Source organism: Dryobates pubescens, chromosome 18, assembly GCF_014839835.1.
Source record: "Dryobates pubescens isolate bDryPub1 chromosome 18, bDryPub1.pri, whole genome shotgun sequence".
NCBI lineage: Eukaryota > Metazoa > Chordata > Aves > Piciformes > Picidae > Dryobates > Dryobates pubescens.
Genome location: NC_071629.1, coordinates 18442796 through 18464802, shown reverse-complemented (window position 1 = coordinate 18464802; position 22007 = coordinate 18442796). Strand labels below are relative to the sequence as shown.

The window sequence follows — 22007 nt, the reverse complement described above, 5'->3', positions numbered from 1 at the left end:
GAAAGTCACACAGGCTCTGGCTGAGCTGGGAGCAGGGACAGAGACAGTCCCTGGTGCCCAGAAGAGGACAAGGGGAGGCAAAGGCACATGAAGCAACACCAGCACTGTGGGATAGTCACACTGTGGGGCCTTCAGTGAGCTTCTCATGGCAAGGACTCCTTCTCACATTATACAGGATGAAGCAATGATATGCATGGGCCAAAGAAACTGTTCCTTATATGCAAACAGTTAAGGATTGCTTTTGGTGTCCTTCCTGGTCAGTAATTATGGGTACACATAGCTAGGGAGAGGCAGCAAGGACATTTTACAAGATTCTGCCCAGGCTCAGGAGGTTTTTCCTGTTGCTAAACAGTCCTGTTTGGTCTCCAGTGACGTGCTCCACCACAGCTATGCACAGAATATTTCCCCTGTGGTTGACAAGCCACAATAGTCATTCAGTGTTGCTCTCTTCCTTAAACATATAGACCAGGCTGTGTAGGTGGCACAGCTCCAACTCCAGCACTACTGCAATGTGTCCTAGCTGGTGGGAGAGGATCATAAACCACCTTGCCACCCACAGCATCTGCCTGGGCTGGTGCAGCACCATCCCCAGAGAATGAACCTGGTCTCCTGACACATGCAAATACACCTGCCTGTATTTCAGTCTGTCCTTCTCAGCTTTCCTGGGGGGCTGCTGAGTTTGCACAGGAGGGATCCTGCTGGAAATCTTCCTACATGTGCACCCCTGTCCAGCCTGCTCCCTTCCCTGGCCAGCTCCTACCTGCTGGAGAGGCAGCAGGGACATTTGTGTGACTTACTCTGTGGTTTGGGGACGGTTCCTGCAAGGGGCACCGTTCTCACAGTGTTATTGCACAGGGGTCCTCACTGATAAATGCATGGATAGATACTGTGCCCACCCTGGGATCCCCAAGAAGCAGGCATGGGGACCTACCTGACAGGTTCCTGTATAGCCTGCAGCCACGACCAGCAGTGAGAGAAGAGGTGGAACATTCTTGACAGCCCCACGGAAGGATGGTCTCTCTTCAACACCTATGAAGTGAGCAGCCCTCTGTGTCCCTGTGCTTTGTCCTCCTGCCTGTGCTTTCTGCCTGTGCTTTCTCCCTGTGGTAAGGTGCATCTCACCTGGGAGAGCCCTGTCCTGCAGCCCAGTACTGCTGCCTCCAGTCTGCTGCACAGGATACAAGCCTGGAGACAAACCTCAGTGCCCCCAGCCAAAAGCCTGAGGGAACAAACCCCCCTTGGCTGGACCCTGTCCTGGCAGTCCCTTCTTGCAAGGCAGGAGCACCATCAGTCTCTCACCTGCTCATCCCCACTGCATGGCCCCTGCTCACACCCATTTGCGTAGCAACTGCTTAAATCTAATCTGGATTTAAATTACTTACTCCTCACAGTCTCCTTAATCCTGAGGGGGTCAGCCCAGGCCGGTGGCCTCTGGGGCATGGAGTGCTGTGGGGCTGCCTGGCTCATCGAGTGGCACACCATGGCACTGCATTACCCACCCAGCACTGGGCAGCCTCACACCTCCATCACTGCCTTAGATGGCTTATGGTGGGGACATCACCTGACAGCCCATGTGGGGTTTTCAGCTGAATTAGTGTCTCCTCTAACGAATGGTGTCCCTGGCTCCTTGATGCCTAATCCCTGCATGGATGTTGCTCTGCAGCCTCTGCAAGGAGCAGTCCCTGCACAGTGTTCGTGGCTCGGCTGCCTGCCCAGGGCTGGGGGACATCACCATCACCACTCACTGCCTGTGTTTCATGCCCTCTGAACAGCAGCAAGTCCAGAAATACCAGCCAGCCCAAGCAGGCACCTGATTGGGAGCAGGGAGGTGGTGAGGACCCTCAGACAATAGGCCAGAAAACCAAGAAAGCCCCAACTTCTTAATCTGCAACCCAAAGCTCTTATCTTGCTCCTCAGGCTTCCTGCTGCTTTCTCCAGCTGGGGCTGCCCTCCCTGGCACACGGCTGTTGTGTGCAGAGGAGAAGAGGCTGCACAGGGATGTCCAAGATGGAGGAGCTTTGGGTAGGGTAAGTGGGGTCTGAGAGATGAGGACATGCAACCCACTAAAAGCCATACTGAGGGGCAAACAGAGATCCCACTGCTTCACTTCAGTCCATGATAAACCACCCAGCACCAGAAGCATGACCTCAATCAGCTGAGCCCCAGCCATGAGTCAAGGATGCTGAGATGCTGCCAGGCATCACACAGCTCCAGGTTGGCCCCAGGGGTGCAAGCCTAGGCTGAGCATGGCCCCTTGCTTCCAGCCCCACATGCTGCTGGGAAGCTTGGCACGCACCTCTGGGCAAGGGATGTGCCCTGGAGTCACACCATGGGCAGGGCCTCACATGTGGTTAATGATTGATGGAGGCAGTTTCCGTACTGATATCACAGCCACACGCAACAAGATTTGGGGCAACTGTTCACTCCCATGCTGCTGTTGATGGGGCAGTGGCTGCATCTCAACTCTCTTAGCCTGGCCCAGGGACAGAGCCCTGTCCCCAGCCCAGTGGCCTTTCCCGGTTGTTCCCGTGCCCATGCCAGCATCCTGCTGGGCCCAGTGGCAGTGCCGTGTTTGCAGGCAGCATGGGGCTGGGAAGACTTGCAGAATTAGCTGTGTAAGAGCTGAAAGGACTTGCTGGAAGAATCAGCACCTGTCTGTATGCCTCATGGTGGCACTGTGAGGGGGCAGTTGGGCAGGGGACAGGAAGAGGCATGACCACAGGTGCTATAAATAGGGAAATGATATGTGGCAGGCAGCCCTGGAGGCAGCAGTACAACTTCCCAAGGGTCAGTGAGAGCTCCATTCTCTCTGACACTGAAGGAATTCCAGAGGTCTCTGAGCACTTGGGGCTCTGTTGCTTTTAAGTGTCCAAAATCCCCAGCCAAACCAGCACTGGGGACTGGGAAACACTCCAAGCACCTGAGCATGGCTCCCCTCCTGATGCACACGCAGAGGGTTCAACATCTGAGAAAACCTCAAAACCTGTCCCAGTACTAGAAAACCCCAGCTCTGGAGAGGCAGCATAAGGGCCGCATCCAGACTGATGGGCACTTCGCCGGGCCTGGGCTCAGGTTACAGAGCTGGATGCTGGCCCCTTGCCCACATGACTGGCCAAATGGGGTACAGCCTGAGTCCCTCTGCCAGCACTGTGGGGACCCCCTCCCCCCCCCCAGGCAGTCCCAGAGGGGACCTGCAGCAGCCATCTGAGTTTCCTTGGTGACTGTTGCCAGGTGAGAAACTCTACAGCAGAATTTATTCTAACCAGAGATGTTCTTCACCAGACCTGTTACTGGACCATGCCCCAGCACCATGCTGGACTGGACTCTCTAGTGCCATTGGTGCCAGTGGGAGCCCCAGAGGGAGGGCTGTCCCCAGGGTGCTGGGGCTGCTTGGGAAGCTGGCACCGCTTCCCAGAAGGCAGCACGTGTTTTGGGGCTATTTCTGCCTGCTGGAGTGCTGCAGGAGAGGGAAGAAGGCGAAATCACAGGGACCGCAGAGAAGCGCAGATGGACGCGAGCTGGCAGGCTGCCCTGCCTTGGCTGCCCTAGACCCCGTGAGTACGTGCCCAAGCTGGCACCGAGCACACCAGGGACCCCTGGGGTGAGGAGCAGAGTCGGGGGGGTGACGGTGGCAGGGCTCTGGAGTTTGCACCTGGGGAGTGACAGCTTGCAAAGGAAAGCAGTATAGAGGCTGCCTCTAGCATTGACCAAGAGCCTGGAGTCAGAGCGGCACCAAACCCGAGGTGGTTGCAAGGAACAAAAAAAGTCTTGGAGGAAATATTTTCAGTCTGTCCTGCTTTGCCTAGAATTGCATTGCCTCTGCCCAGAAAGGCATCCACAGCAGGGTGAGGAGATGCACGGGCTATTTGGAGGGACTCATCTTTCTATTTAACGCCTTGAACGGCAGCTAGAGCTCACAAGGCGGTGGATATGCAAAGAGCCGCGTCGGCCCTTTAAATCCCAGCACGGCTCTGGTGACTAACGATAACCCCAGATCCTACTAGCTCCTAAATCCCAAGAGCTAATTACAGGCAAACACGCCGTGGTCAGGCTGGAAAGGCAAGATAATTCCAGCACTGTGCCACACGGACCTGTTGGCAATGAACTGGGGCACTGGGGAGGTTTGCTGGTTGGTAGGCGTGGCAGCGGGGAGTGTGGATGGCTTCCATCAAGACGCTGCAAGCAGTTCACATGCCCCACCAGGGGGCCACCAACAATTGTGCAAGCTATTTTGAGCAAGGGCTGGGTGTTTTTCTCCGGAAGACTCTTTGCTCCCCTGCCATTGGTACCACCACACTACCGCGGGACACAGAAGCAGGGAAGGAAACGCGGCGAGAAGCTGGTTGCTTTTCACCCAATTTCTGGGCAGCTGCTTCCCAGCCAAAGCACACACAAATTCCCAGGAGGGGCTTGGATTTGAGACTGAGCTACTCTGCTTCAGTTTGCTCTGCTTACTGCTGTGTGGGGAAGGTGCCAGCTCACTCCTGCACTGTGCATGAAGCTAAGTGATGCCCCTGAGATGGCTGCAAGACTTCCTTGGGCTCCTACATGGTTTGAATGAGAGTATTACAGTGCTCCCGCTGCTTTCCTGCTTCTCTGAAGCAAAGAATGGGGGAAATGAGAGCATAAACCACCCCTCCTACCTACCCGGATGCCCAGGCATGTGCAAGACACAGCCCAGCTGGGCTAGCACACTGTATATACTCTTACAGTTGGTGGGAAAAGGGGAATCAGTTAATCAAAGTAATTTTAACCCTTCCTGCCTGGTTTAGTGCTACAGCATCACCTGCTGCCTGAGCTGGCATTTTGAAGTGTGACTTCAAAATGTCTAGTTCTCACAAAGACCTACATGGTCGAGCCCAAAGAGTGGTGGTGAATGGAGTTAAAGCCAGAGGGCAGCCGGTCACTGGTCATGTCCCCCAGAACTCAGTCCTGGGGCCAGTTCTCTTTCATATCTGTATCAGGGATCTGGATAAGGGGGTTGAGAGCTCCCTCAGTAAGTTTCCAAATGACACTAAGCTGGGAGGGAGTGCTGATCTGCTCAAGGGTAGAAAGGCTCTATAAAAGGATCTGGACAGCCTGGATTGGTGGGATGAGGTTCAACAAGGCCAAGAGCTGGATCTCTTACTTGAGTCACAACAACCCCATGAACGCTCCAGGCTTGGGGAAGAGTGGCTGGAAAGCTGTGCAGCAGAAAAAAAACTGGGGATGCTGGTTGACAGCCACATGAACAGGAACCAGTGTGTACCATGGGGCCAAAAAGACCAACAGCATCCTGGCTTGGATCAGTGTGGACAGTAGGACCAGGGAAGTGATTATTCCCCTGTACTGGTACTTTGAATACCAAGTTCAGTTTTGGGGCCCCCCACGGCAGGAAAAGCATTGAAGTGCTGGAGCATGCTCAGAGAAGGGCAACAAAGCTGGTGAAAGGTCTGGAGAACAGGTCTGGTGAGAAGTGGCTGAGGGAACTGGGGTGGTTTAGTCTGGAGAAGAGGAGGCTGAGGGGAGACCTTCTCGCTTTCTACAACTCTCTGGAAGGAGGTTGGAGTGATGTGGGTGTTGGTCTCTTCTCTCTAGTAACAAGTTACAGGATGAGAGGAAATGGCCTCAATTTGCACCACTGGAACAGGCTGCCCAGGGAGGTCGCTGAATCCACACCCACGGAGGTCTTGAAAAGAGACAGGGACGTGATGTTGCAGGACATGGTTTATCACCAGCTTTCGTAGAGTTAGAGAACAGTTAGACTCAGTGATCTTAAAGGTCTTCTCCAACCTAAACTATTCTATCATTCTAAGACCTATAAACAGAGTCAAAGAAGGTAACTCTGTTTTCTTGCTCAATTTAAGCCATGAGGCAGCAGTGACACGGCCCACACTGGAAGAGCACCCTGGCTCTCTAGCCTTGAGCCCAGTGATGGCTTCAGCATAGCCTGCATCCTGCAGTGAGATTTTGAAGGATGAGGTCCTCAGGGAAGACACAGGTTTTCCTCCCAGCAGGATAAAGGAGAAAAGCTAGATGAGGAAACAGAGCAGCAAAAGCAGTTGCATGAAGAAGCAAATGGGGGAAAAAAAAAAAAAGATTTCCCCGGCCAGAAATTCTTCCACAGGCTACTGGGGCAGGAAAAAAATACGGCTGTGTTATTGGGAAAGCACTGCAAAATCCAAACAGTTTAGGCTGTGAACACCAGGCATTTGCAAAGTTATTTCCAAACTAAGTAAAAAGTTCCCAGCTCACGGATTCCTGGGATTCCCCAAGATGCCAGCTCTGCTGGCTGGGAAAGCATGGCTCCTGGTGCCCCCTGCTCCCTGCAGGTCCAGCCGGTGAGCTCTTGGTCATTTCCACTTCACCCGGCACATGGGGTCTTGAGGGGATCATCAGCATCCCCACCATCGCTCTGTGTGGCACCATCTGAATATTTAATCCCCAGCTCAAAGTCGGTGAGCTTTCAGATCCAGGAAGGCAGCAGGAGGGAGCACAGCCCCATGCCCTGAGCAGCTGCCTCCCCCTCGGTGTGCAGCGCTATATTTGGGAAGCTGGCAACCTGCTCTTTGCATGCCCCAGCCAGCACTCAGGGAGCAGTGTCTGCTCTGGGTCCTAGTGCAGTGGCAGTGCCCAGGGCAGAGCAGAGCCTGCAGGAGCGTGCCAGCAGCTCTCCTCACCTGGGCTCTTTAAGGGTTTTGGCAAGGAGCTCCCTGCCATTTCCAAACAGCTTTTCTCTTCTCCTTTTACAGGAGCAGAGCCGCCAGGCAGACGTGTGGAGCAGACACGGCTATTTTCAGAGTGAGGGCTGGGGAGGGAGCCTGCTCCAACCCCACACAGCCTGGCTTTGACACACACACACATACACACACACACACATGCCCTTGTGCACCCACAGCTGTGCAGTGGGCTGGAAAACTGCACAGCAAACCCCATGTTTCACACAGAGGGCTCCCACCACCAGGCAGCCATCACTGGGCAGCCACCACCACCACAGCCTGGCATTCAAAGTGTGCTGTCTGAGCACTGGCATTAAGAAAATAATAAAAGCTGGGATTAGGAAAATAATGAAGGCTGGAATTAAGCAAATCATGAAGCTGGTATGCCCTCCAGGACAGGGCAAGCATTTGTGGGAACAGTAGAACTATCCTCATGTGGTGGCAGGACTCAGGGTTGCACCTTGGGCATCCCTGGGAAAGGGGAGGCTCCTGAATGCCAGTACTGGAACAGGGTCTCGAGTGGCACCGTGCCACCCTTGTGCATGGAACACTGTGTTTTGTCCTTTCCTCTGCCTTTCTCTCCTACTCCTGCTCCTGGCACTGCTGACAGATGAGGTTCTGGGTGCCACTGTAACAGAAGTAACCTGCCACACATCTAAACCCACACACTTTCCTAAGTGGTAATGCCAGCACAGTCCCTGTCTGCTTGCCACTTGGCTCAGTTCTGCATTGGATTGGAGGTCACTTCACCCTACCCAGCCCAGGGATTGTTCTGTTCCTGGGAGGGTTCAGAGTGAAGGAGCTGGCCACTTCACTGGCCAAAGCATGGCCACTACACATGGAAACACCTGGATGGGATGTCTTCAGCACCTGGGCAATGCCTTCTGCCTTGCCACAGCTCAGGGTGAGCAGTGGCTCTATGACATCAGTGTTACTGGGTGTTAGTGTTACTGGGTGTTAGTGTCACTGGGTCTGCAGGCAAAGGCACAGGCACTGAGCGACAGGGCGCAGGGAGTGGCAGAGGAGTGGGGAAAGAGTGCTCAGCGATGCTGTCTGTGGCAGATCACTTTTATGATCTGCTGTTTACAACTCCAAGCTACAGGCAGGTAGGGTTAGGGGTGACTCATTGCCTGAACCAGAAAACAGCTCCCTGCTTCTGCGTGCTCGGGTCAGCAAATGGGATAATAACTGGGGTGAGAACTGCTGCAAGGCTTCACCTCTGTGTTTCCCTGACAGCTCTCAGGGCTTCTGGATGAGGGACTGGAATTCTTGACTGCTGAAACAATTGCTCTTAAGTATTTCAGCACGAAACAGGGGAAGATGAAATAAAAAATATGATGAGTCGCAGCCCAGGCATTGCTGAGCCAAGGGCTTGGTGACCTGCCAGACTCGTGGGGGACGCTTTTAATTTGGGTAAATGGAAGCTGCATAAACAGTATAAATTACACGTTGATCTTTCTGCTAATACGGAGGTGTGGGCACAGCTGGCATCAGTCAGTGATGTGCCATCACTGACTGAGCTCCCAGCCAGGCTGCATGCTGGGGCCACAGCAGCTGTTGCCTGTGCACAGCTTCCACCCTGGGCGTCTGCAGGAGCAACCAACTGTCCTTTGCTTGGACACTGTTCCCTTTGCCCTCTGCCCTGCTGGGTTCTTTTTTTGGAAAGCCTGTTTTCCAAAAACATCTTGAAAGTATGTAACTATCATACCAGAGCTGAACAGTCACACGTAGGGCTCCCGTCCCCGCCGGTCAGGCCAGTCGCAATGAGCTCATGGTGTTTGTGGTTTCCCAAAGCAGCTGTTCAACCCTGGAAAGAGAAGTGCTGAGCAGCTGCAGAGACCAGGATTGCTACTGTGTGGGAGCTGCCATCAGAGGAGACGTAGCCTTCAAGGTCTCAGGTGGTTTTGTTCCCAGCTCTGCTGATAAGCTCAGCAGCCTTGGTAATGTTTCCAGGCTGGTGAAATGGGGGGAAACTCTCATGGGTGGGGCTTGTGGGGGGCGATTCATGCTTTGGGTTTGCACAGAGCTGGGTGAGCGATGGACATGTTAGTATAGGAACCTCCTTGCAAGCTGGCCTGGCTGACAGGGAATGAACACCAAGTGCCTTTTGTAAGTTACCTAAGACTTCCCAGTCTGCCTACACCCGGGCAAGTTGGCCAACCTCAAGCGCTCTTTACCTTAGCCCATCTCTCCCAGCCAGCCGGCGTGTGCCCAGGCTAGACTGAGTAATCTGGCAGGCAGCAAGTGCTGGGGCCAGACTGTGTGTGCGTCACTGTGCTGGCAGCTGCCAGCCATCATGCCACTGCTCATGGGGGAGAGGCAGGGCTGGTGCTGGGGGCCAACGTCTATGTCAGCAGAGCTGGGAGCCCCATGGCCATCAGTGTGGGGCACATCCCAGACAGCCTTGTGTTCCCACCCTGGTCTCTTGACTATGCTCAGCTGGTGTCCCCAGGCCTGGATGGCAGGTGGGGCTGGTGGGAGGGGGTGTGGGTCTGAGTAGTGGGCTCAGCTCTAGGAAGTGTGGCTCTATTAGTGAGTCCAGAGATCACATCACCTTGAAGGTGATGGGAAAAGCATCACGTTGCTCAGCTGTTAGCCAAGGTGGTCTTCACTACCTCCTACCTAGAGGCAGGAGCATCCAAGATACAGGATCCACATCTCCTCTGTAACATCCTACTCAAATCTTGAGGCCAGCCCTGCACACAAACACCAGCTGCATGCCGGACCCGAAAGGGTGTCCCTGTAGCAGCTGGGCTTGCGAGATAACAAAATGCTCCCTGCCTTGGCAACACCCTTCCTCCCACATGCTGCCCCACAAAGCACAAGGCCATGGCATGGCAGGCAACCTGTCCTGGTCCCACTCACCCTTCCCTGTGGCTGAAGCTGGGATGGTAGCAGGTGCAGGCAGTGCCCTGGCAGATGCCCGGTAAAAGCCATATACCTGGCTGCAGGCAGGCCTGGCGCCCACAGTGACATCTCCTTGGTGGGACTGCGCTGTCTTTGGGACTGCCTGACACCTCTGCCCTGGTGGTGAGTCCCCATGATGCTGCATCTTGGGGTGCTGATAGCTGCCAGAACCCATCTGGGCATTGCTAGGTGGAGGGGTCTGAGTGAAGACTCCAGAAGCTTGGGGACACAAAAGGTGTAGCATAGGGGCTGGCAGAGGGATGACTGTGGGAGTAGGGGAATCACAGTGTGGGTGCTGCAGGGGAGTCCTTGGCTGGTAGGGAAGTTCTGGGTCATGGTCAAAGCAAAATTTGAGTGAGGTAGGGGGTAGGTCTCTTCTCTTTAGTCACAAGTGAAAGGACTAGAGGAAGCTTTCCCAAGTTGCACCAGGACAGATTTAGGTTGGATATTAGAAGAAGCATGTTCAGTGAAAGAGTTCTCAAACGCTGGAAAAGGCTCCCTGGGGAGGTTGTTGAATGCCCATCACTGGAGGTGTTTAAAAGAGGCAGAGATCTGGCACTGAGGAGCATGGTCTAGCACCAAGCTTGGCAGAGCTAGAGGGCGGTTGGACACGATTATCTTCACGATCTTTTCCAACCAAAACCAATCCATGGTTCTGTTCTCGGGGAGTCCTGGGGCATGGTGTTCCCTGCAGAGACAGGGAGTCCTGGGCTGGAGGATCCTGGGCAAAACCCTGGGTGTTGGGGCCCGAATGTAAGTGAGGCTGTCCTGGGGTTGGGGGCCCCAGGAATGGTGGTGACCTGAGCACAGCAGCGGGGGAGTCCCGGGGGCAAGGGGGCCCGGTGGGTGTCCTACTCCCTGCCCCCCAGTGGGTCGGTTCTGGGGCGCTGATGGGGCACGACACGGCACAGCTCGACTCTGCTCGGGGCGGGGGGTACCCCGGGCGGGCCGGGGCTGCCGGTCGCGGCTCCGTGCGGCGGGGGAGCCCCGCTCCGCCCCGGTCCGCCTGCCCCGCCCCGCAGCGCGGCTCTTCTCTCCGCTGCAGCCCGGGATGGCGCCGCGGCGGGGCTGAGCCGCCGGGCCGGGCCGGGCCGGGGCCGGGACCGGGATGGACGGCCCGAGCGGGGGCTGCACGCCCCCCGCCGCCCCGTCGCGGGCGAAGCTGCCTCTCGGCATCGTCTTCTCGACGGCGCTTTTCTGCGGGGAGGGGGCAGCGGCCGCCGTCCTCTGCCTCTCCTACAGCCACTCCGAGGACCGCTTCTGGCTGGCGCTCACCGTTTTCTTCGTGCTCTGCCCCTCCGTCCTGGTGCAGCTCACCCTCATCTTCGTTCACCGCGACCTCAGTCGCGACCGACCCCTCGTTCTGCTAATGCACCTACTGCAGCTCGGGCCCATCATCAGGTGAGCGCCGCATGGGACGGCGGCTTCCACGGTAGCGGACTGGGGGACCCTCGGTGTAGGACGGGAGGCCCTCGGCACGGGACGCGGGGACCCACTGGCATGGTACCTGGGGACACTCGGTATGGGACACTGGGACCGCTGGCACTGGGAGGCAGGAATCCCCTGGTATGGGCCACAGAGACCCTCGGTATGGGATATAGGGACCCTGCACGAGTGATACGGGGACCCCTGGCATGGGACACAGGGACTCCTGAGAAGCGCATGGGCACCGTGTGAGGGCGAGGTTCCGCCCCGGGTACTGGCTGTCAGCAGAAATCTGTCCGTGCAGCAAATCCCGTGCCCAGAGCTGCTCCTGCCGCCTCCTCGTCCCTCTCCTCCCCGAGGACACTGCTGCTCCCGGCCTCCAGCCCGGGGTGCCTTCTCCTTGGCCGTCACTCCCCAGGGGTGCCGCAGTCCTGCCGCGGGGTGCTGTTGGTCTCCTGCTTGCTGGCCCCCGCTCCAGGCTGAACTTGCTCTCCCAACCTGTTGCAGCTCAGTTGCTGGAAAGGTTCTTTGCGGAGTGGCTTTCTGCAGCCAGTGCTTGCCTTTGAGGCACTGGCTTGGGCTGGGAGCATGGATGCAAGTCCTGGCCAGCTTGCTTTAGGGTGAATGGGAACAAGGGTCCTGCCCCCAGAAAAGATCCCCAGGCCTGGGACAGGTTGTGGGACATAGAGAAGAGCAGCTGGGTACAGGAGTGGGACTGATCTGGGAGCTGGGGACCACAAAACCATTCTGGGAAGAGCAAGGTGAGGGGGTGGATGTTGCATAAACTGGAGAGGTGCTGATCTCTCACTCCTTGGGAATGCTGCAGTGCCTCCCTGGGTTGCCACCATCCTGGCCACCTTGCTCAGTGAGAATACACAGGAGGTGCAGCAGGCAGCATGGCAGAGCCACCATCTGTGCAGAGCTCTGAGGGCACGCTGGCAGCCATGCTTCAGGGCCTGCCATACCTACAGAGCTGCAAAAACATTGTGGCCTGCACTGCACTTCCTCCATCACCAGAAATAAGTAGGGTGCTGCCAGCATCCTCTCACCATCTGCAGTGGTGGCTGAGGAGCCTCACTTTGGCTCCCTGTCAGGAGAGCCTCATTGTGGGTCCCCATCAGCCTGTGCTGGCCCACAGTGGTGTCACAGCTCTCACCACACCAACCATAGCTGTCTGAGGCAGTTAGGATAGTGCTTGGCTGCTTGCAAATGCCAGCCAGAGCTGCTCCTTGGGGGATGCTTCAATCAGCTCCTCAGAGTGGAGATGGAGCCCAACCTGCTGAGAAGGTCTAGCAGCACACTGGGAGCCTGCTGGGACTGCCCTTGAAGCCAGGTCTTGTGGATGAAGAAGTTTTCCTGTTAGAGTCTGCAATGAGGTTGGCCTGATATGCCAAGAGAATGTATCCAAAAACTGCATTGCATTTGGTTCTAAATCAGAGAAACTTCTGTTGTCCTGCAGGGTGCTCATAAATAATGACATCCTGTTGCTCCCAGAGCCAGCTGGTCCCCAGGCGGGAGCCAGGCCTCTCAGATGGGTCCTTCCCTGCAGACTGCCAATGGACACCTCAGAGGGTGTGCATTGTCCATAGACAGAGGGGCTGGGGGTCCCCGTGCAGCAAGGATTATCAAGGGAGAAACCTGCTTCCCTTCCCTGCAGATGGGGGTGCCCTGCAAAGAAGGGCCTGCGGAAGTGCTGTCTTATCTGCCCATGTCACACCCCGCTTCACCCTTCACTCCCCTTCCTGCCATCCCCACCGAGAAGGAAGCATACAGAAGCCTTCTACTGAAGAGGAGACATCAAAGACAGTATCAAAAAGTTTTTATTGCCTCCACTAAGAGGAAGAGATTCATTTTGTGCCAGTGGGGAAAACAGAGCCCAAAGGCAGTTAACCCCTTACTGTAGCTCTAGCTCCCAGCAGACCTATGGTTTCCATGCCCTGGATGCTGCACCTCTTGTGGCACTTGTTGTACCCTTCACTGGCAAATTGTTGTCCTCCGGCCCCACATGGCTCACCCTGAGTGCTGGAGCAGAGGAGCAGCCGGCAGGCATCCCTGCAGTCCTGGTGCAACCCTGCCCTCATCCTGCCCTCCCAAGTGCTGCCCACAGCACTTCTGAACAGATGCCCACATCAGTTGTGCTGTGCCCAGCAGGAGCAGGGTCTGGCTAGCACCAGGCAAGGGAGGGCTGGAGGTATTGGGAGCAGTGCTGGGGGTCAGTGGGGTGGCTGGTGGGGTGACAGGCGCTGGATCCCCACAGGTGCATGGAGGCCCTGGTGGTGTACTGCTTGTCAGGGAAGGAGGAAGAGCCTTATGTCACCATCACTCGCAAGCGTCGGCTGCGAAATGGCTACGAGGTGGAGATGGAGCAGGAGGTGGGGCACTCGGTGCGCCGGCTGGCCACGCACCGCAACGCCTTCAAGCGCATGGCGGTCATCCAGGCCTTCCTGGGCTCCATCCCACAGCTCACCGTCCAGCTCTACATCAGCATCCTGGAGAAGTATGTCCCTGCTGCCCGAGGTAAGGGTGCCTGGCATGTGGGCTTCAGACAAGATCCCGCCGGGGCACGGTGGCAGCTCCTTCACAACACGTGCCAGTGTGGCATCCAAACAAAGCTCCGGGGGCTTGCTAGGGTTACAACTGCCACTGAGTCCTTCGCTTTTCCATGCCCATCCGTTTCAGCTTGGAGTGAGGCTGGTGAGAATGTGACCAAAGCATCAGGCTCTGATCCCAGCCCTGATGCTTGCAGATGTCTGCCCTGCAGAGCCATGCTGTTTACCTGATGACCTGTCCTGTAAAAATGTCTTGTCCTTGCCCCAGACTGCTCCAGTCTGCATTACTCACTGGGTTTTTCCAACTAGTTACAGGCTCTGGTTTCCCCACAGTCCCTCCATTGGGTCTATTTCTTCACCTTTCCCAGCAGCTGCATTTCCCAGCCCAGTGCCCCCACTCCCAGGCTCCTTTGCCTGCTCCTGGAGTGTTTATGTGCTTGGGATGCAAGCTTTGAGGTCCCACTTTGGCATGCTGACGAGTGTGCAGGAGACTCTTGCGCCATTCCACTTGTAGCACCCAGGGAACGAGCTGCCCTCACTGACCTGTTCTCCTAGCTGTGCTGACACCCCAGACCTCTGTGCCCGTGGCAAGCACATGAAAAAGGGAGCACAGGAGATGCCCCACTGAAACTCCCTCCTTGGTCACAGCCCTCTGCAAGGGTATTTTGGGGATTAGGAGCACTGGAAGCAGGAGGATGAGCACCAGTGCTCCTCCAGCAGTAAATGCAGGAAGTGAATTTCAGTTGGCATGTTTCTGGTTATTCCCTTGTAGCACAGTGTGACTGGGACCAGCCACACACTTCCCTTTTTCTCTGTAGCAGTTTTCCTGGCTGTGCTGAATGGAGGCAGCTGCCAGCCTTCCTTATAACTAACTACCTTGGCTTTACAGCCACTGGGTGAGGGTGGCTCTTGAGGTGCTACCAGAGTAACTGGTGGTCTACAGTGTGTGGCTCTTGTACTGTGTGAGGGCAGAGGGATGCTCACAGCACAGGCTGTACCCCACTCACCCTCAAAGCAGCATTTATTGCACAGGGCAGGGGTGGTGGTGCCTGTTTTGAGTGCAGGAATAGAGAGAAAATCTGGGAGCAGAGCCTCCTGCTGCCTGCAGCTCCCCTCATACCTGTCCCATCCCGGGATCTGTCACCTCCAGTTATGAAGCTGCCCCAGCAGTGTTCATATTGAACCAAGGCACCCTGTACCTCACACCCAGAGTTGGCACTGCACATATGCCAGATCCTGGCACTGCCTGACTTTGCTGTCCTCTCCCTCTGCAGCTGTCCTGATGGGCATTTGCCTGGTGTCAGTCACCTATGGAGCGCTCGTCTGCAACATCCTGGCCATCCAGGTCAAGTACGATGACTACAAGGTCCAGCTGCGGCCACTGGCCTTCCTCTGCATCGTCCTGTGGCGCAGCCTGGAGATCTCCACCCGTGTGGCTGTCCTTGTGCTCTTCAGCACTGTCTTCAAGCACTGGATCATCCTCATTGCCCTCGTCAACCTGCTGGTAGTCTTCTTCTTGCCCTGGGTGCAGTTCTGGCGGAGTGGCACCCGCCTGCCTGACAACATTGAGAAGAACTTCAGTCGGGTGGGCACAGTGGTGGTGCTCTGTGCCTTCACCCTCCTCTATGCCAGCATCAACATGTTCTGCTGGTCAGCTGTGCAGCTCAAGCTGGCTGACCGGGACCTCATTGACAAGTCACAGAACTGGGGCCGCCTGGCCTTGTACTACGTGGCCCGGCTGGCAGAGAACACAGCCCTCGTCATCCTCTGGTACTTCTTCAAGACAGATGTCTATGAGAATGTCTGCACCCCTCTGCTGGTGGTGCAGCTGCTCCTGGGCTACTGCCTGGGCATCTACTTCATGCTCCTGTTCTTCCAGTACCTGCACCCCTGCCGCCAGCTCTTCCGACACAACGTTGCTGACTTCCTGCACTGTGTCTGCTGCCGCCAGCACACGCCAGGGACCCCTCTGCGCCTCCAGCCACCCCACGAGCCTGGTGTGAGGCACAGCATTGTCTGAAGCATGGCCAGCACCCAGCTCCTCCAGCTGACTGTGGATGTGGGGATGGTAGTGCCAGTCAGTGCTGGCAGCCAGAGAGGGATTGTGGCACAAGCAGTGCCAGAGGCAGGTACTGCCTGGTCCTGGTCATTCCTATGGTGGCAAGGGGCAGGAGCGTCCCCATTTACTCAGGACAGAGTACATGGCCAAAGGACTTGGTTGGACTTGATAACCTTAAAGGTCTTCTTCAACCTATTTTATTTTACAATTCAGTGACATTTGGGGTACCCAAACTGCCTGCTGCCCAAGCCAGGTGCCGTGCAGCGCACAGCCCCTGGGGTGCCCCAAGGTCCCCCTCACCTGCCCATTGCAGTGCACACAGTGACCTCGGGTCATGGGTGCCAGCAGGACTGTTTTAAACAGTAAAGACACTTTGCTGTGACTGTGTGTCTGGGTGCTGGCAGGTGGCTAGTGACTCATGCAGAGGGTGAGGACAGGCCAGCCAGGGCTGGCATAGGTGCACACACCCACTGCCCACGTAGCACTCACGTTCACACTCATGGGCATCAAGCCAGGGTGGTTCCAGTGGGAAGCAGGTATGGGGGGAAAGCCCTGCAGTTGGGCAAACAAAATGCACAAGCATGGTGTTATAGGGGACGGCCTCATCCTGCACCTCCTCTATCAGCGTGAGCATGGCTGTGGGCCAGGAGCATCGTGGCGTGCCAGCAAGGAGCTATCCTGCCCAACCTGTTCCTCCAGGCTTGGGGCCCTGTTCCTAGCAGGAGTGTTGGACACTGTGAAGCTCCAGACCCTACAGCAGAGGGCAGGCAGGAGAGGAAGGGCAGATGGTGGAGTGGCATCAGGATACTGATGGGACCAAGGCATCCTGGCCCCAAAACCGGAGTGCATGGGCACCGGAGTGACTCCATTTATGGAGTCAGCTCAGTTTAAAATGTGCTGGGTGACAGGCTGAGGGTGCTTAGCACCCCAGCAGTGCCCACAGAGGTCCAGAATTTCTGGCATTCAATCTTAATTCACTCACCCTGGAGTGGATCCCTGTGTCTAGATCCTGGCAGTGCAGTACCCCTGGAACGCTTCTCCTCCTTTGGTGGTTTTCTTGTCAAAGAGCGGCACTGGAGGTTGGTGAGAGGTTGGGGAGTGGCACATCTACTGAGCCAGGCACGGGACTGACCCTCCGTGATTTCCTCCCAGCAGGAAACTCCTACCTTAAAAAAATCAACCCTCATTTGTTCCCAAATATTCCTGAGAAACCAGAAGAGCAGCCCCGTGCCCTGCAGCACTCAGCTGCGGGGAACTAGTTTCAGGGCTGGTGGACGGGGTCAGCCCTGCTTTCCTGGAAGACGGTCTTTGAAACTGCCCGGCGTTTCCTCAAAGGCTTCTCAGGGGAAAGTCCCTGCGGTGCCGTTCCCGCAGCCGCCACTGTCGCACCGCCCGCTGCCTCCATAAAACGGTGAGCGGGCACGGGCGGGCAGGCAGGCAGCGGCGGGCAGGCACGGGGACGTTGTGCCATGGGCAACTGGCTGGTCAACCACTGGTTCTCGGCTGCCGTCCTCGTGAGTGTGTGGGGCTGAGGGAGCTCATCGGCCGGGAGGGGCTAGGGCTATGCAGGGGGTTATGGGGGGCACAGTCTGGTCATAGCCCTGGCATCTCGTGGCAGTGTGGACTGCCAGGCTGTCCTGGGGCTGGGCTGGGGACAGGGACAAGCATCCCTTCCACACAGCCAACCTGCAAAGGCTGGATGGCCAGGGGAGGGCTGGGGTTGGGAAACTTCAGGAAAACACAAGGTGAAAGAGGGGGTCCCGCTGTGAGACTTGAAAATGTCACTTTGGCTGGGAGCCTCCCATGTGCCTCCTCTCCCCATGTGAGCAGGAGGATCCCATGAGAACCTGCACTGGGAAGGTTGGACTTGAAGGGTGGCCTCGATGATCTTAAAGCTCTCTTCTGACCAGAAAAATTCTGTAATATTAAGGAGCCTACAGCATAGGGATGATCCTCCAGTGCTGTGCTGCAGCCCTGCTGGTGTTACAGGGCTTGGCCAGTCAGAACCATGCCAGCTGCTCAGCGCTGCCTGAGGACCTGTGACTGCAATGGGGAAAAGGGGATTTGCAGAATTAACCTTTTTTTTTGGGGGGGGGGAGAACCACACCTCAAACACAAAGCAAGTACAAAGCAGAGTGGTTTGGGGAGCTCTGTAAAAAAGAAATAAATCAGCATGTGGGAGAGGGGCCGGTGTGGGGTGCAGCAGGGTTAGGCCGAGCATGACTGTGGTGGGGTTGGGTGAGCTCCATGTGACATTTCCTCCTCCCAGAGTCTTCCCTACTTGGCCAGGACCCTCTGGATCTGTCCTCTCACCATGAAGGCATTGCTTGCCCCTGTCTTTCCTCCTTCCTCATGCATGGGTGATGCACAGGGTGCTGGGTGATGAGAGAGTTATTTTGCAAGACTCCTACATCCCTCCCCACCTTTGGCCCCATGTCCCAGCCCCATCCATGTTCCTGTAGCTGATAAGGAAACAGGAGGGGACTTCATGTCCTGATGCCCTCCAGCTGTACCCACTCCAGAGTGCTATGGGTGAGAGGGGTCCTGGAGAGAGCTCCCTCATGAGGCTGCAACTTTTCCCCACAGGTGGCCTGGCTGGGCATCAACATCTTTCTCTTCACTTACTACTTTCTGTTCTTTGATCGTGATGCACGGTACTTCTACACCAGGGCCATTCTTGGGGTAAGGTTGACCCCCATGGCACCCTCCCTACCTGGGCATATGTGATCCTCAAAGCCCTCCTGCCGTAGGGTGAAGGCCCCATACCCCTTCCCCGTCCTCTTCCAGCTCACCATCACACCATCCCACTTCCCAGCCCAGCATTCTTCCATGCTGGTCACTGTCTTGGCACCTATCTTGTCCCAGCCCAGCATCACCCCCTCCTACTCCTCCTCTCCTGGCTCAGCATCACTCCCTCCCAGTCCCAGCTCAGCATCACATGGCTCCATCCTGTCCCAGTCCCAGCACAGCACCATGCTGGACAGAGCTGTGGGGGTGGCAGGGCTGCAGGCAGACACAGCCATCTGTGGCACTGGACAGCAGCACTCATCCCCCTCCTCTCCCCAGTCTGCCTTGGCGTGGGCACGAGCATCAGCCAAGTGCCTCAACTTCAACAGCATGCTGATCCTGCTGCCTGTCTGCCGCAACCTCCTCTCCTTCCTCCGTGGGACCTGCTCAGTAAGTGCCCTGTGGCAGTAGAGCCAGTGTGGCCACCCCTGTTCCTGGCCACCCCTGTTCCTGGCCACCCCTGTTCCTGTCCCCATCTCCATCCCCATCCCAACACCACCGCCCCTCTCTGCAGTGCTGCAGGCGGACCTTGCGAAAGCAGCTGGACCACAACCTCACCTTCCACAAGCTGGTGGCCTATGCGCTGGCCCTGCTCACAGGTACCACCCTGCACTGGGCTGGGGCATGTTGGGGACTGGGAGGCAGCCAGGTGGCTGACTGCTTCTTCCCTACCCAGCTGTACACACCATCGCCCACCTCTTCAACTTGGAGCGATACAACCACAGCCAGCAAGCTGACGATGGCAGCCTCCCTGCTGTCCTCTCCAAGATGCACCTGCAAGGCAGCAAATGGCTGAACCCCATCCACTCCAACCAGACAGTGAGTCTTGGCCTTGGCATCCGGCTGCCTGCCACCGCCTGTCCTCTGCCTTCCTAACCCATCCTGCCATCCCTGCAGACCGTCGAGTATGTGGCCTTCACCACCATCCCAGGGCTGACAGGGGTCATCATCACGCTGGTGCTCATCCTCATGGTCACTTCCTCCACGGAGTTCATCCGCAGGAACTACTTCGAGGTCTTCTGGTACACACACCACCTCTTCATCATCTACTTTGCTGGCCTCGTCATCCACGGCATTGCGTAAGGCTCCTCACCGCTCCCCACAGGCACAGTGACCTCCAGTGGGGCGATGCCCTGGGGGGTTGCTGAGCAGCCCTGGAGGGGATCCAGTGGGGCTGTGCACTCCCCATGCCCAGAGCTGGCTAGCAGAAGGGGAAGGAGAGGCAAAATCTGGCGCTGGGCTCACCGCTTGCCTCCCTTCAGTGGGCTGGTGCGGGGGCAGACAGAGGAGAGCATGGAGGAGGTGCACCCCCATCGCTGTGCCCGCTATCTCACACAGAAGGAGGAGAACTGCTGGCACGACTGCTGCAAAGACCCTGAGTTTGGGAGCATTCCTGCAGAGGTAAGGCAGCTCTGAGATCACTACAGGGGGAGAAGCCCTTCCTTGGGATGATCCAGCCCTGGCCCTCCACAACCCTTTACTCTCCTCCATCCCTGCAGTCCTGGAAGTGGGTTCTGGCCCCTGTCCTCCTCTACATCTTTGAGCGGATCCTGCGGATCTGGCGTGCACAGCAGAAGGTGGTTGTCACCAAGGTGGGTGATACAGGAGCCTGTACCTGCTGCCAGCTCCTTCCCTCACAGCCACTGGTACCACAGCTCTTTGCATGGGTGGCCATGGCAAGGTGGGCAGGGGACTCTGCCAAAGCCTCTCGCCCAGGGACAAGAGTCAGGCTGGACACTAAGCCCTGTCCCTGCCCCACAGGTAGTCATGCACCCTGCCCGTGTGCTGGAGCTGCAGATGCAGAAGAGGGGCTTCCGCATGGAAGTGGGGCAGTATATCTTTGTCAACTGCCCTGCTATCTCCCTGCTGGAGTGGCATCCCTTCACCCTCACCTCAGCACCTGAGGAGGACTTCTTCTCCATCCATGTCCGGGCAGCTGGCGACTGGACAGAGCGTCTCATCGACACCTTCCAGCAGCAGAAGCCCAGGTAGACTGGGGAGCACCTGAATGGACCACCCCAGGAATTTGGGCCTCCCTTGTCCCTGTTACCCAGGCCCTCTCTTGGCCAGGATCGAGGTGGACGGCCCCTTTGGCACAGCCAGCGAAGATGTGTTCCAGTACGAGGTGGCCATGTTGGTGGGAGCGGGCATTGGCGTCACTCCTTTCGCCTCCATCCTGAAGTCCATCTGGTACAAGTTCCAGCAGGCCGATCAGACTCTCAAGACCAAGAAGGTATGGGGTATCCCAGAGGACCACCTCTGAGTTTCTCCATGCTCAGCTTCCCAGTCCTTGACATCATATCCTTCTATCACTTCCTGCTCTGCTCCACCTTTACCAACTCCTCTTTCCTTGTATCTCAGATCTACTTCTACTGGCTCTGCCGGGACACAGGAGCCTTTGCCTGGTTCAATGACCTGCTTGCCTCTCTGGAGCAGAAGATGGCTGAATCGGGCAAGGCAGACTTTCTCACCTACCGGCTCTTCCTCACCGGCTGGAACACCAGCATCGTGAGTTGACTGCAAGGAATGACTGCAAGGGAGACATGGGGTGGCCAGGCAGGCAGGAGGCATAGGGCAAGCATATCAATGGCTTGTGGGCAGAAAGTTCAGGGCTGGTGTTTGGTGGGCACATGCAATGGATGCTCCTTTGTGGTGAGGCTCATGGCAGGTGGTCAGGGTGCTGACTGTCCCCTCTATGCCCAGGCCAACAATGTGGCGCTCCACTTTGACACTGCTGTGGACACAGTGACAGGCCTCAGGCACAAAACCATCTTTGGGCGGCCCATGTGGAACACAGAGTTTGCAGCAGTGGCTGCAGCCCACCCCAGGTGAGAGCCAGGCAGGGTGCTGGATCTGGGAGGCAACCCCTACTCTGGGCTGGGCAGTGCTGGCTTTTGGGAGGGGTGTGTTTATCCTGTGGAGGTTGCAGGGACCTGAAAAAGCTCTTCATCACTTTTCCCTGCCCCATACTGACATCCCTGTGCTGTGTACAGGTCAGTGGTTGGTGTGTTTCTCTGTGGGCCAGGGGCCTTGGCAAAGAGCCTGCAGAAGTCTTGCCACCAGCACTCCAGCCTGGACCCCAGGAAAGTCCAGTTTTACTTCAACAAGGAGAACTTTTAAGCGGAAGCCTGGTTGGGATGCCAACCTGGGACTTTGCCTATCTGGCCTCACCCTCCATGCCAGAGCATGGCTCGAGGTAAACTGCTGAGAAGTGCATGCACCAGAGCCAGGCAAGACATGGCAAGGTACTCCTTCCATGAGAAACTCCAGGTTCAAAGACTGCTGATCTACAAGGATTTCTCAAGGTGGTAATGGGCCTGCAGCTCTGCAGAGCCCCCCCCCAAGTTGAGAAACCAGAGGAACATGCTGCTGGAGCAGTGGGAAGCAGCCAGGATCACCCAGCGGGCTGGGCAGAACCGCAGGATGGGAATGGGGACAGGAGGGGCACACTGAGCAGGCACTGGGGGCCAAGCGTGCCCCTCTGGGTTTAAACAGTCTTTTGCATACATGGGTAAATAAAACCTGTTTTCCTTTGCAATAAAACCCTCTGTGGTGACCTAGAGATTCCCCTCTGCAGGGGCC

At 56.7% G+C, this 22007-nt stretch overlaps 2 protein-coding genes across 2 annotated transcripts; both read left to right on the top strand.

The window, feature by feature from the left end:
- The first annotated feature begins 10660 nt into the window (after positions 1 to 10660).
- Positions 10661 to 15964, top strand: XKRX (XK related X-linked). Its single transcript, XM_009904311.2, has 3 exons — positions 10661 to 11006; positions 13288 to 13547; positions 14854 to 15964. Exons 1-3 carry the CDS (start codon positions 10714 to 10716, stop codon positions 15597 to 15599), a joined length of 1299 nt encoding a protein of 432 aa, XP_009902613.2. The 5' UTR covers positions 10661 to 10713; the 3' UTR covers positions 15600 to 15964.
- Positions 15965 to 17107: 1143 nt separating this feature from the next.
- On the top strand, positions 17108 to 21922 carry NOX1 (NADPH oxidase 1). The gene is made up of 13 exons (XM_009904280.2): positions 17108 to 17152; positions 18225 to 18320; positions 18705 to 18815; positions 18940 to 19024; positions 19102 to 19244; positions 19323 to 19504; positions 19688 to 19826; positions 19925 to 20017; positions 20187 to 20413; positions 20496 to 20658; positions 20787 to 20933; positions 21129 to 21253; positions 21419 to 21922. The coding sequence occupies exons 1-13, from the start codon at positions 17108 to 17110 to the stop codon at positions 21543 to 21545; spliced, it is 1683 nt and encodes a 560-aa protein (XP_009902582.2). The 3' UTR covers positions 21546 to 21922.
- Positions 21923 to 22007: the final 85 nt, after the last annotated feature.